Here is a 15,223-nt window from a genome sequence, read left to right as displayed (position 1 = left end):
TTCTTTCTTTCTTTCTTTCTTTCTTTCTTTCTTTCTTTCTTTCTTTCATTGAGTTGTGGGAGTTCTTCATATATTCTGGATATTAATCCCTTATTTGATACATGATTTGCACAGGTCTGTCCCTTTTATGAGTTGAACTTTTATACAAGGTTTCATTTTACTAAACAATTTTTTAAAGAGCTTTAAAGTTCTATATCACTGTTGTCATTGTTGTCACTTTTGTGACTTCATCCTAGATGTTTACCCACTGTACTGGTTTAGAAGATACAGATGGTAGGAGCTTGGTAATTACTTTAGTGGTCACAATTAAATTATAATAACTACTTTTGAATTTCTCACACTATTCAAAATGTAGCCCTGGCTACTCTTATTTGCATACTTGGCCTTAATAGATTACCAACTCTTTGCCATGAAAGAAAACAATGATGATTAAAATGAAATGATTTTTAGAGTATTTTTCCTTTATATCTGTGGCAATTGTAGCCTTTGACAGGACTTTAAAGGCACCAGATTCCTCATCATATCAGCTGAGTAAGGATTCTTTTTAGATTTTTTCAGAAAATCTAAAAACAGTTGAGTTCTAAGTTGTCTCTAGATGGGACAGCCTTTTTGAGATAGCGAATTGCCTTTCAACAGCAATACTAATGGAGGATCAGAAAATTGTAAGTTAAATTATAGAAGGGATTTTCCATCCTGAAACTTTATAGATTAAGAGAGGATAATACTGTCACATAATGTTAAATGAGAGGCTGGAATTGCTGGCTCATGCCATTCCTGGTCACTCCCAGTGCTGTGATAGACAGAACATCCTGCGTGCTCCTGCCTGGGGCTGCAGGATTTACTCTTTGAAGTCAGGGCTGCTTAAATACTCAGGTGTCAACGTGGAACTTTGGGAACCCACCTTGCTTTCTAAAAGATAATTTGAGAACCATTGGTCTGGGAGCTGTCCCTTGCCAGGTTCTTAACACTTGGTATCTAAATTAAGGGAAATGCTTTTGTTTGTTTTTTTAATAAATTAGGATACTTTGCCCCAGCCTGTCACCTACTTGTTTCTTTCCTCTTCATCATCTTTCTTCAGACACTGCTCAAGTGTTGTGATGCTTTTCTTTCCTTCATTACTTCTCATGAGTTGTGCTTGGTAAACACCGTATTCTTTGTGAAGCACATTTCCATTAAGTTTTTGAATATATCCTTTACCCAGAGAACAGAAATCACCAGAATGGGGAACCTTTTAGCACTGAAGCATTACCTCTTCTTCACCTGCTGTATTTTGAATCCAGGTCATGTTATCTTGGCCACTCACAATGTGAACCCTCATGAATAGTGGTGTATCTTTGTGCTGTGGTGATTTGAGTTAATAAAATAGTACTTTGCAAGTAGTGGAGTAACTTTCAAGCAGTTTATAAATGAGAAAAGAGGGGGAGACAGTGATCCAAAGGAGACACCATTTTTTAAAAAGGTTATTTATTAATTTTTTGAGAGAGAGAGAGAGAGCAGAGTGAGCAAGAACACAGTGTGGAGGCGGGCAGAGGGAGAGAGAAAAGCAGGCTTCCGGCTGAACAGGGAGCCCGAGATGGGGCTCGATCCCAGGACCCTGGGATCATGACCTGAGCTGAAGTCAGACATTAACCGACTGAGCCACCCAGGCGCCCCCAATGCGGACACCATTTTGAACCAGCCCTGTTTCAGTATCTGATGTTTGCTAGCTCTGATGGCTGGATTCCCTTGCTACTTTATCCCTCTTCCTTCTGCCTCCTTCTTCTGTAGGATCTCCTCTAATAGCAAAAGACAGGAACATGAACAAGTACATGGGGATCCTTTACTAGACAGTCATTTGCATTTGGGTGTCTAGCTCTCTCTGCTCACAGGACATTTCTTTTGTCTCTTCTATATGGCAATTTCTGAAGGTTATTTTATTTTCTCCTGGAAATATATAGTGAGGGGACTAAGAACTTTTGTTGTTTTTAGTCTGTATATGTGGAGAAGGTGAAATCATGGTTTTGATTCTTTAGGACTGGGTAAATGTGCCAAAAGAGAAATAACTCAAGAAATGGAAAATGAGGATTTCCTTCCAACTTTCTGTGCCATTTGCTTTTGCCACATAAGCATATACAGTTTGTGTACAAAATACTTGTTAAAATCCTGAATTCTAAGGAAGTGATGTCATTGGCATCCACCTTTCTTTTATGCTCTCAAAAGATGCTAAACATTATTTCTCTAGTTGCTCCAATGAAATGAATATGGGCATAGACCTATGTCCATGTGAGGGCATGCACACTAAGCAGACTCATGAGAAAGTAAAAAATTTACATTGAAATTTGATATTCTTGATTTACATCAAGAATTTGATATCAATCAAAAGATGTAAAGTCAGATCTCAGTTGTCTAGTAAGTGTGCAGATTAACTGGGATACAAAAATTAATGATTTGTGAAAAAAGTTGAAATCACCGTGAATCTGCAGAATCCTCTCTTTTATGAGGCATGCATTCTGTTTTAGCTGCATGGACACGGCCTCATTTTGTCTCCTTGAACATGGACCTCTCACTGGTTACCCTCCCCTGAGAGATGAATTGGATGTCTCTTCCACCTTATGACAATAGCCCTCTCAGGGCAAAGCAGTAGCCACATAGCTATGGGGAAGTGAGGGTGGGTAGAGAAGGCTGTGGATTTTCTCCTCCTGAGAGCCAAGACTAGGAAAAATGGAGCCATTATTTGAGGATGGGAAGGAGAAAGAAAACAAACACTAGGATTGTATCTCTGGCCAATTCTGATAGTTGTAATATTTTCAGAGAACTCAGCTAAAAAATAGAAGATACTCTTTCAATACTTCAAAATTTTTATTGTATTCATCAGATACTTTAATGATTAGCATTTATAAGCTATAACATATTTTCTTTTTTTCCTTTGGAGTAATATCTGTATGGTAAATGTATATTTAGAAGTTAAAGATTTTTTTTTTTTTTTGTAATGGAAAGTAATACATATAGAAAAGCACATAAACATGACTCACGGTTTTATAAATTTTAAAATGTTAATACACATGTTACTGGCATCCAGGCCAAGAAATAGAATATTGCCAGCATATTGATTGCCATTTACATATACCTTCCCCATAGTACTTCTTTTCTTCCTCTAAAGGTAATAGGATTCCTGACTTTTCAGGGTAACCACTGCAGTTTAGTTTTACCTGATTTTGAACTTTGTGTAAATGAATCGTATCTTATATATTATGGGTTGGTTTCTTTTTCTCAACATTATGATTGAAAATTCATCTCTATGCCTGTAGGCATTTTCACTGCTGTATAGTATTCCTTTGTATGAATATATCACATTTAATTTATTCATTCTACTCTTTTTTTTGGCATTTGGGTTCTTTTCAGTTTGGGTCTATTATGAACAGTGCTGCTATGAACATTCTGCTGGTGTACATAAACAATAAGCTCGGAGTATTCTTTGAGGGAGAGTTTTTAATTTGTGGATTTTTGCATGATTATGATATACTGAGAGGGATGTGTGAAAATTCCCAGTATGATTGGGATTGATTATTTCTTTTTGTAGGTATGTCAATTTCTGTGTTATATTTTGAGCTTTATAGTTTGTTTTACATTTCTGTATTACTGGAGCATACAGATTTAGAATTGTTTAATCTTCTTGGTGAATTGAACACTTTGTCATTACTAAATGACCCTTTTTACTTCTGGTAATGCTTTTTGTCCCAAAGTGTATTTGAGTTGGTACAGTTTATTGGATTCCTTTGGTTAGGTTTGTATGGTTTTTCTTTTCCTATTCTTTCAGCCTCTCTGAATTACTGTATTTTTATGTTTTAGATGTACCTTTTATAACAACATATAGTTTTTTTAAATTAAAAACTGATAGCGTTATCTACAATAGCCAAATTATGGAAACAGCCCGTGTCCATTGATTGATGAATGGATAAAGAAGATGTGGTGTGTGTACATACACACACACACACACACACACAGGAATATTACTCAGCCATGAAAAAGAATGAAATTTTGCCATTTGCGACAGCATGGATGGAGCTAGAGAGTATTATGCTAAGTGAAATAAGTCAGTCAAAGAAAGACATACCATATGATTTCACTTGTATGTGGAATTTAAGAAACAAAACAAATGAGCACAAAGGGGAAAAAAAGAGAAAGGGCAAACCAAGAAACAGACTCTTAACTACAGAGAACAAACTGATAGTTACCAGAGACGGGGAGTGGGTGAAATAGGTGATGGGGATTAAGGACTGCACTTGCGTTGGGCACCAGGTGATGTATGGATATGTTGAATCACTATATTGTACACCTGAAACTATTATTATGTTTGTTAAGTAAATGGAATTTAAATAAAAACTTAAAAAATAAATAATAAAAAACTAAAAGACCTGATAATCTTTGGGTTTTACTTAGAAATTTAAGCCATTTATATATTATATAATTATTGATATATTTGAGTTTAAATCTACCATTTCACTCTGTGCTTTTTTAAAATCTTGTCCATACTATATTCCCTTTTTCTCTTCATTCTTCCCCTTTTGGGGTGGTTTTTTGAATTGTAAATTTTTCTCTTCTGATAACTTGGAAATTATATACTACCTGTTGATATTCTATTAGTGGATATCCTAGAAATCACAGTACGTATTCTTGAATTATTAAAACTAATGTTAACACTTTTATCTTCATTCTCCTGGAAAATGCAGTCTTTAGAATTCTTTGACTCTATTTTTCTTAACTGTTTTTATATATCTTAATTTCTGTATATATTTAAAACCCCAATGATATTATTCTTATTTTATATCATAAATGTTAATTTAATTTTTTCCATGTATCTACCATTTTTGTTATTTTTCATTTCTTCTTGTGCTTCCAGAATTCTGTCTGGGATCATTTTTTGTCTGAGAGCAGGCTTACTAGTGGCAGATTCTCTCATGGGTCAGATGTTTATTTCACTTTATCTTAAATATTTTAGGTGGTTATAGTATTCTGGGTTGGCCCTTTTTTCCCTTTTATTGTATTGAAGGTATGTTTTCTAGCCATCTTGTTGTATTTTTTTATATCTTATCCATTCTTCTGTATATTCCATTATTTTTATTTTCCATGTTGAATTCTGGGTAGTTTCTTCTGCTCTATCTTCTAAGTTCACTAATTCTGTTTTCAGCTGGGTCTGATCACCTGTTAAACGTATCTGTTGAATTCTTAATTTCAGCTAGTTTTGTTTTTTTTTCTTTTCAGTTTTAGAATTTCTACCATATTCTTTGTTTTGTTTTTTTGTTCTTGTCTGTTGTTTTGGAGTTCTTCTTCATGTGTTCTTTTCTTCCTGTGTGCTTGATTGTCTTCATTATGTAATTTTTATTGTATTTGAAAAATTATTTTTAGAAATAGTTAGACACCTACGATGATGTTGTTTTCCTTCAGAGAGGATTTTTGTTTGTATCTTCCAGGCACCTGGCAGCAGACTTAGAAACCAGGGACCACCTTAATTTAGTTTTAATTTCATAGTTAGGCATGGTATATGCAGGCTGGTTCACTTCTGTTTCACCCATCCTCCCAGGGTGTACCCTTATAGGCCTCAACCCTAAGTGTGGGGTGGTTTACCAGGCCCTCACTTTGGTAGGGCTGGCCTCCTACTATTATTCTCTGGCAAGGTTATCAAAAGAGGATTTTTGGTTTTTTTTAAGATGCATTTATTAATTTTGGAGTGGGGGGAGGGGCAGCAGGAGAGGGGGAGAGAGAGAATCCCAAGCAGACTCCCCGCTGAGCATGGAGCCCGATGTGGGACTCAGTCTCTTGACCCTGAGATCATGACTTGAGCCGAAATCAAGAGTAAGACGCTCAATTGGCTGAGCCACTCAGGCACCCCAAAAGAGCTTTTTTAACCTTTGCCTTTTAACTGCATCTTCAGGATCAGAAATGCATCCCTAGGCCTGTGTAACCCATGTGCCAAGATCTTTCTCTATAATTTGACACTGTCTTTCTGATTCCTTGATGATTTTTAAATTATGTTTTTGTATTCCATGCTCAGTAGGTGGGTTGGTCTCAATTGTATAGTCTACCATTACCTGAAATAGGACTGAAATTGGATGCAATTTTAATTAAGTATGTTTACACTAAATATATTATGTACCATACTTTTGTTTACCTCACCTATCCTGGTTAATCAAGAGAATTTATGATAGACTTCTACTTCCAGCCATTTACAGTGCCTAGAAGAGCCAGATAAAACATCTTTTGAAGCCATTGAAGTCAGTACTCAAGGGGTTAAGCCCCTGGTGTGAAAGGAAGTGCAGAGTACTGAACAGATTCTTTAGCAGCTTTTCACCCTCAGGGCATTGCCATTTCTTGAGAAGCTGGGAGAGACTGAGAACCTGCAAGAGGGGGTCAGAGAAGTTAGCAACTCTTTTGGCAATTTCACAGGGTTAGAGAGACATACATTGGATTTCCATAGGAAAAGATTGTTATTCTTACTACCTAAAACTGTACAGCTTTGATATGTCAGGAAACATCATAAAAATGCAGGAGAATGGATAAAATAGGAAAATCACTATTTTTCAACCCCTAATGGATCTAAAATGATCATCAGTTCAGAAGCCCATTCAGGAAAGGGTTGATGGTGAACTTTATAATGGATGGATTAGGTTGACAGTACCTGAAACAACTGATCAGTTTCAACATTATGGTACATGAGACAACCAGTATATGCCTTCTGGTTTGATTCAAAGCACACACCACTACAAATGAAGTATTCTTGGGAAAACGTTGACCCTAAATCTAAAAAAACCTCTGAATCGTGCTTTCAGTTTGTAGGCAGTATAGGGGATAGCAAAACATGCTAACACCACAGAAATGCAATCAGCTAAATGCACCTTTGAAAGATTCTACTAGTCAATACAATAGATTCTATTAGCTTCTTCTATTGGTTGTTTTTTTCAGGGGATGAATGTTATGAAAAAGTTAAAAAAATCAAGGGGTAATTATTACAGATTAAGGGACACTTATTTTTATATTATTTTGTTACAGAGTAAAGGAGAAATATCAATATTGACCATATGCAATGTGTAGATCTTGTTTGGATCCTAATATAAACAACCCAACCTAAAGGGAAATTTTAAAGAAATTTGAACTTAGATGGGCTATTAGATGATTATTGCTGGATTTATTGGGTGTGAAAGATAGCGTAGTTAAGTTTCTTTTTTCTTTTTGAGTCCTTAGAAAAGAGATACAAATCAAAGTATTTTGGGTAAAGTGGTATGATGTCTGTGATTTGCTTGAACTAGTTAATGGGTGCATAGGGGTTCATTTGGCTGTCTTGTCTGCTTTTTGGTGTCTTTAAAGATATTCATTAAACTGGGGGGGGGGGGAAGAAACAAACAAAAGTTAACTTGTTAACTTGTACCAACTGTGCCTTAAGTGACATCATCATAAGCTCTTCTCTCTGTTGGGTGAAAGTCTGCTGTTTATGAGTGGTGTCAGATAAAGAGACGTAAACTTTATTTTATTTGCATAGCATTCTTTCCTAGCTGTTAGCCTCATCTGTTAGACCTATGTAACTCTCTCACTCTTAAGGAGGCACACCTTGATCCATAGTCTTAGTAAGAATATATGGAATGGAAGAAGGGCAGTTCTTCAGTGCAAAAGTGGGGTGCATTCATGTTAAAAGAACAGGAAAAAGGGTGGTAGATGGGCAAAACCCACAGATATCTACTACTTTGCACTTGCTGGTTACTCAGGACATTCAGACCTGCTGCTGTCTACACAAAGAATTTTTAAAACACTTCCAACTAACATAATTTAGCTTTCCCTTCAAAATAGGAGATAATCTGAAGTAATGCCTGGTTAATGCTTCTGGCTTCAGGTCCAGAATTTCTGGATGTCAGTTCCTCTTCCCATTTCTGTGATAGTTGGTAAATTAAGACTTTAGAAAATTTATTTACTAATAATATACTCTATATATGCAGTAGTAAGTAGGAGAGGGAAAAATGAGAAGGAAGGGAATTAAAAAAAATTATATGACACAGCAGGGAAGACATACACAGCATCCAAAAACCTCACTCATGCATTTTGCTCAAGCAGGCATAATTTGCACATGATGATAGAGTACTGCTGGGCACACCCGGCTTTGTGGCTTGGACAATCAGTCCAGTCACTGAGGCCTGCTATAGGCTCTGCCCAGAATCCAGATCTTCCACACACACTTTAAACACCATTCGATCTGCTGGGTCATATGTGGCAGAGCAATTTAGGATGAACCAACTGTGCAGTGATTCTTGCTCTGGGCCCTACCCATATTTCTCATTGCCAAAAAATAGCCAGAAGCAGATAAATGGTCTAAAACCCATGCAAGTTTATGTTCATGAGTCCCAGAGATGTCAGCCAAATGTTTTTGAAAAGGTGCAAAAAGGTGGACAGTAAAACCCAAGTTTGTTTTCTGCACTTATCATCCAGCTATCCAGGTCTCCACATTGGAGGCAACCACTGGTACTAGTTTGTTGTTTATCCTTATTTTAAAGGGCATATTCTGTCTTGTACGGACCATTGGATCACAAGAAACTTCCTGAAGTGGCAGGCCCTGTATGTTCATGGGATTTATATCCCACCATCTGGAATACATGCAAAGCACCTGTGTCTTCTTTGTCTCTAGGTTCTGTCAACCTGATAACTTCAATATGGTAGACTAGTGTAATACACCGTGTTCTGAGTTGATAGGAGGTGAAAGTGAACTGCTTTAAGGGAGGTGAAAGTGAACTGCTTTCTCATGTCCTCAGGTTATCCCAATGGAGAAATGCATTTATTACCAGCTTCGTAACTGCATTCTAGGTGCTGGGGGGGTGGGGGTGGGGGTGGTGGTTACTAGTTTATTCCAGTTAGGATCTACATCTGAAAGTACACCTTGAGTTGGAGTCACCATTTGATTATGTTTACGATAGCCCAATATCATTGACGAAAACCAACTGGCCTCCTGGTTGGAGAGGTGGGTTTTGTTTTTTTGTTTTTTTTGCAGATCACCAGACATCATTTTTTGATAATCCAATCTTTCACTTGGCCATTCCTACTAGAAGAGTATAATGAGGTAGCGTCCCTGATCATAGGCAATACCTCATTGACCTGTATTCCCTTCTTGTTCCATGGACTTCTGGTTTCCGATACCCTAATACAAACAGAAGTTTCCTTGCTGTTTTCTATGATTTGGCCCAGTAACCAGTTCTAAATTCCTCTTCTTTCTTCAAAGGTTTGTTGCCTGCAGCCCACTATCTAGTTTGTATTAGATGTTATATCAGTATATATGAAACTATCAGTTTGTAGTTGCTTTTTTTTTCTGAAACCACAGAAATCAACAGTGGCTAATTTAAGGGGGAAAAAAAGGATTTTGCAGAAAGCCCCCGGGTAGTGGACAGAATTAAAGAGAGAGCTGAGGGGCACCTGGCTGGCTCAGTGGGTGGAACGTGCAACTCCTGATCTCAGCTCAGGGTTGTGAGTTCAAGCCCCACGATGGGTATAGAGATTACTTAAAAATAAAATCTTTTTTTTTTTTTAAGATTTTATTCATCCATTTGACAGAGAGACACAGCGAGAGAGAGAGAGAGAGAGAGAGCACAAGCAGGGGGAGCGGTAGGCAGAGGGAGAAGTAAGCTCTCTGCTGAGCAAGGAGCCCGATGTGGGACTCAATCCCAGGACCCTGAGATCATGACCTGAGCTGATGGTAGATGCTTAACTGACTGAGCCACCCAGCCACCCCGAAAATAAAATCTTTTAGAAAAAATAGCTGGAAAGCTATACCTTGTTAAGGACATGATGTAGGGTGGCCTTAGGGATCTAGACTGAGAGAGTCTTTGGAATGACTTCGTTCCATCCTTATGTCAGTCTATTCAAGATTCAGATTCCCAGCACAGGGTCTGGTTTGCCTAACCTGAGTCATCATCTCACCTCTTGGCTGATGCCGCAAGGTGCCTTGATTAATAGACTCACCAAGACTTGTGGAATGAAGGAGAGGTTCTTTCTTCAAGGGACGGTGAGGTGTTGTAACCAAAAGAAGGGAGGAGGAATGCTCAACAGGCACAGTCAACAGATGCCCATTCCAGGGTGTTCGGATTAGGTCATCATTTCTCAGTAGAGGTGTCATCGGCCTTTGGGGTAAGACCATTTTTCTTCGTGTGATGCTGTCCCAGTGCATTGCAGTATGTTCAACATCCCTGGCTCCTGGGCACTAAATACCAGCAGCACTCCCACTGCTAAGCATCACAATCAGGTCTCCTTGTTTCCCAGCCATTACCATCTCCCCCTAGACCGGCTGTGAACAGGCCCTCAGAACCATGGCTACATGATCCCTAAAGCTGTTTCCATTTAAAACAATCAGATGTATTCCTATTGCTAAGCAAAAGGTTGTTTGTAATTTGGCTATAATAAAATAATGTTTTCTGTCTCCTACCAAAAAGGTCTTCAGTTTAGTGTCTCCGAATATCTAAACAGGCCTCATCTAGAACTGTATGAACTATGTATGAAATTCATTAATTTGTTTCTTTGGTTTATTTCTTTGTTTAGGGCACAGACTTTAGAGCTAGACTCTGAATCAAATCCCACAACCTGTAGATCTGCTATTTACTAGCAGTTACTTCCTTTGGGCTTTTACATAATCTTACTTTGGGCAATTACATAATCTCTCTGTGCCTCTGTAAAATGAAGATAATGATAATAATACCCATTTCATAGGGTTGCTTAGAGGATTAAATTAGTGTGCATAAATCATTTAATATATTGTCAAGAGCATAGTAAGTGTATGTAAGTATAAGCTATTACTGTATTTCTAAATGGGATATTAATTAAATTTCACATAGATACACCTTAAAATTTTTTTTTTTTTCAGGCGCCTGGGTGGCTCAGATGGTTAAGCGTCTGCCTTCGGCTCAGGTCATGATCCCAGAGTCCTGGGATCGAGTCCCACATCAGGCTCCCTGCTCCTTGGGAGCCTGCTTCTCCCTCTGCCTCTCTCTCTCTCTCTCTGTCTCTCATGAATAAATAAATAAAATCTTTAAAAAAAAAATTTTTTTTTTTCTGGGGAAGTTACCTTTTAAAAATTAAATTGCTATATCTGGAAAAGCATTTTGTTATGGCGTTTAGTTTAGAACTATACTTTGAAAAATATGAGTGAATTATTCATTCCTTTATCCAATATTTCTTGTTTGCCAAGCATTTGTTAAATTCTAGGAGACAGGGAATTATATACCAGTGGAAGAAGCAGTAACTATGTGAGCAAATAATTACATTGACAATAGTTACATTGTCATATGAGACTTCCTGACCAATAAAGTTGTTTTAAAACAAAAAACAAAAAAAAAACAAGACTTAGGGGATGGGATAGGAGTTATGGAGGAATGAGCAGAAAGCAGTGAAGCAGGGAAGGCTTCCATGTGTTGACGGTGAACAGATGAGAGGCCTGGACCGGACAGGTGCACAGCGTAGGAAATGAGAGCAGGTGCCAGAGCTAAATTTTTGCAGGAGTTCAGAGACTCCAGGAGAAGGAGCTAGGATCTTTTCTACAGGGAGTCTGTAGAAGCTTTTGAAGTTGGGGGCAGGTTTTAAGCAGGAGTGTGCTGGGTGTGATTCTCATTTGGGAAAGTTGTTTTGTGGACTGTAGAGAAAGAATTGGAAAGGGGTGGGGGGAGGGGAGGGCCAGGTAGAAGACTCTAGGGGAAGAAATGGATGGGGATGGGATGGAATGCAGCAGTGGAGTTGGAAAGAAGTGGATAAGTTGAATGAAATCATGCATTTTTATTTTGGAAGTAGAATTGACAGGTGTTGGTGATGGCTTGGATGAGGAGGACAATGAGAGAAAGGGAGGAATTAGGGAGAAGGAATAAAGTTTTGGCTATTAGGTGCCATTTGACAAGATGCATATATTTCTTCTATGATTAAACCTTTTTTTTCCTCATGGTCCCTAAGACCAAGTTTTTAGGACCATTTAAAAATTTCCACCTTCCTGGTCTAGAGTTTTTTGTACTGCAACCAAATTGTATGCTCTCCTTAAATATTTTTATTTTCTTCTTTAGTATTGAAACCCCTATGTTGATGTTTTTAGCACCTAATTGGGACCATTTTATCTGTTAATTATTGCTGCTGAAAGTTTAAACTCACTGTTTGCAGAGCTGTCTTTTGAAATCAGATAGCTGAGTATCATCCCTGCCCCAAGAAAGTCGAAGACCTTGTAAAAGCCTGCATGGTTAAGAAGCAGCTCTTCCTCCTCTGCACGGTGTGCTTCTATGGGTGAGGATGGCGAGGAGCTGGGGTGGTGGTGGGGCACCTGGGGTTTATTTAGCCAGCTCTGCCTGAGGCCCACGCTCACTGCGCCACTCCACGGTTCTTTCTAACATGTACTTCATGTGTGGTAAGTCAAATTTATGGGCTGTGTTCTATCCCTTAGGACTAGTACACCTCAATAATTGCAGTTTTTCATATTTTACTAAAATATGATTTCTTCTTGTGAATGAACTGAGATCAAGCATATATACTAGTCTTTAATTAAATCAGTTGCTCAAATCGATGCATGTGGAATGAATTATTTTACTTTTTCCGAAAAGTGAAGAGAAACTGGGAAGAAATTTCAGTAGACAGTAGTGCATAGAGATTTTCTTTAACACCTAAATGAGAAGCCAGAAATGCATATAAAACATGAAAACTTAAAAAAACATTTTTTAGACACAGACTATTATTAAACACCCATGGATGTTTTTGATTTCCCATTACATTAAAATACCCAAATGAACTTCAGAACATTTAAAAATAGCTCAATCTTAAAAGGAGATAAAAAGTATTATTAGGTGTGTGCTTTTTGTGCATAATTAGCATGTGTCTGTGAAGATATAATGATTTCTAGTGGAATATTACCCATGATAAAAAGTTCAGAAGGTGAATATTGGAGCTATAGCTGGGTGACATGTTTTAAAATAATTCAAAGATGACTCCATAGAAGGCATTCTGTTCTAGTCCCTTATACTCCCCCTTTCACTCATCAGTGGAATATGAAGTCACCAGTAAAAATCCTTTTAAAAATGTTTCATTTTTCCCCTTTTTTCTAGATTTGATGTGTGCTCACTGTTTCCTTCAGTGCTTGGCAGGCCACTGTGAAGGTTCATCACCTTTTCCCTTTTTCCAAGATGGCTCAAGATTCAGTAGGCTTTTCTTCTGATTATCAGTTTTGGCTGCAGAAGCTTTCTGTGTGGGACCAGGCCTCCACTTTGGAAACCCAGCAAGATACCTGCCTTCACCTACCTCGATTTCAGGAGTTCCTGAGGCAGATGTATGAAGTTTTGAAAGAGATGGTAAGTGGTGGACCAAAATAACGAATCTCTACTACATTTAACCAAGCCTGAACGTTATCTAGGGTCAGGAACTTGTGGTATTGACCTGATGTCTTGATGGATTAGAAAGACAAATTACCCATAGGTAATACAGACAGGGCAGTTTCCTGACCTTTGATTTCTTATGATTTCAGTCTCCTCGAGTAGTTACATTGTCATATGAGACTTCCTGACCAATAAAGTTGTTTAAAAAAAAAAAAACAAGACTTAGGGGCACCTGGCTGGTTCAATCGTTAAGCGTCTGCCTTCGGCTCAGGTCATGATCGGAGGGTCCTGGTATCGAGCCCCGCCTCAGGCTCCCTGCTCAGTGGGAAGCCTGCTTCTCCCTCTCTCACTCTCCCCTGCTTGTGTTCCCTCTCTTGCTGTGTGTCTCTCTGTCAAATAAATAAATAAAATCTTAAAAAAAAAAACAACAAAAAAAGACTTTGATACTTGTTAGTAATAATTGAGATTCTTTTAAAGTCCTTTTCATCTCTTAAATATTGAAGAGTTTTCCAAAGTGCTTACCCTTTCTTTCTTTCTTTTTTTTTAATAGAGGGAGAAAAGTTAGGGGGAGGGGCAAAGGGAGAGTAGGAGAGAGAATCTTAAGCATGCTCCATGCCCAGGGTGGAGTCCAACACTGGGCTTGACCTCACAGCCCTGAGATCATGACCTGCACCGAAATCAGGAGTAGGACGCTTAACCAACTGAGCCACCCAGGCACCCCAGTGCTTACCCTTTCTTTAATGCTGTCCTAAAGCAGGTTCTACCAAGAAATGATAAATAAGATATCTTCTTTTGAATATCTTAAGTGTCTTTTCTGGTGAATATTAAGATTTTGAGTGTCTTCACTATTGTTGTATAATGTGTTTAAAATTTGATATTTTTTTCATTTTGACATTTCTCATTTTTATTGCAATGGATATTTTTATGAGTTAACATGCTTTCATATTATGAAAATATTCTTTGTTTTATACTTACTTTCTAATTCAAAATGAAAGTGAAATTTTCATTTAATATATTATTATTAAATATATTCATTTAATATAGGTGTTCTTGTGTTACATTTTTCTTCCCTTAATCAAAGAAGCAAGTCAGAAATTTAAAGAATTATTTATGTTGACAATATGAGTTCATGTGTTTTTAGCAACTAGGAGGAAAGACAGAGTCTGTATGAGCAACTGATGCTACCTTTTATTTTTATTTATTTTTTAATTTTATATGCTATGTTAGTCACCATACAGTACATCATTAGTTTTTGATGTAGTGATCCACGATCCATTGTTTTTGTATAACACCCAGTGCTCCATTAAGTACGTGCCCTCCTTAATACCCATCACCGGGCTAACCAATCCCCCCTCCCCACTCCCCTCTAAAACCCTGTTTGTTTCTCAGGTCCATAGTCTCTCATGGTTCATCTCTCCCTCCAACTCCCCCCCCGCCCCGCCATTTTTCCCTTCCTTCTCCTAATGTCCTCCATGCTATTCCTTATGTTCCACAAATAAGTGAAACCGTATGATAATTGACTTTCTCTGCTTGACTTATTTCACTTAGCATAATCTCCTCCAGTCCCATCCATGTTGATGTAAAAGTTGGGTATTCATCCTTTCTGATGGCTGAGTAATATTCCATTGTATATATGGACCACATCTTCTCTATCCATTCATCTGTTGAAGGGCATCTCGGCTCTTTCCACAGTTTGGCTATTGCGGAACATTGCTGCTATGAACATTGGGGTGCATATGGCCGTTCTTTTCACTACATCTGTGTCTTTGGGGTAAATACCCAGGAGTGCAATTGCTGGGTCATAGGGTAGCTCTATTTTTAAATTTTTGAGGAACCTCCACACTGTTTTCCAAAGTGGCTGTACCAACTTGCATTCCCAC

General features: G+C 38.0%; 1 protein-coding gene across 1 annotated transcript in view; it reads left to right on the top strand.

The window, feature by feature from the left end:
* FANCC (FA complementation group C) overlaps window positions 1-15,223 on the top strand; it is a 281,479-nt gene that overhangs the window by 88,659 nt on the left and 177,597 nt on the right. Inside the window, exon 3 of the mRNA XM_044920602.1 lies at window positions 13,077-13,319. Coding sequence (XP_044776537.1) covers window positions 13,155-13,319 — 165 coding nt within the window. The 5' untranslated portion in view covers window positions 13,077-13,154. The remainder of the gene's footprint in view (window positions 1-13,076; window positions 13,320-15,223) is intronic.

The sequence above is a fragment of the Neomonachus schauinslandi genome, chromosome 13 (genome assembly GCF_002201575.2).
Source record: "Neomonachus schauinslandi chromosome 13, ASM220157v2, whole genome shotgun sequence".
Taxonomy (NCBI): domain Eukaryota; kingdom Metazoa; phylum Chordata; class Mammalia; order Carnivora; family Phocidae; genus Neomonachus; species Neomonachus schauinslandi.
This window is presented reverse-complemented; position numbering and strand designations above follow the sequence as displayed.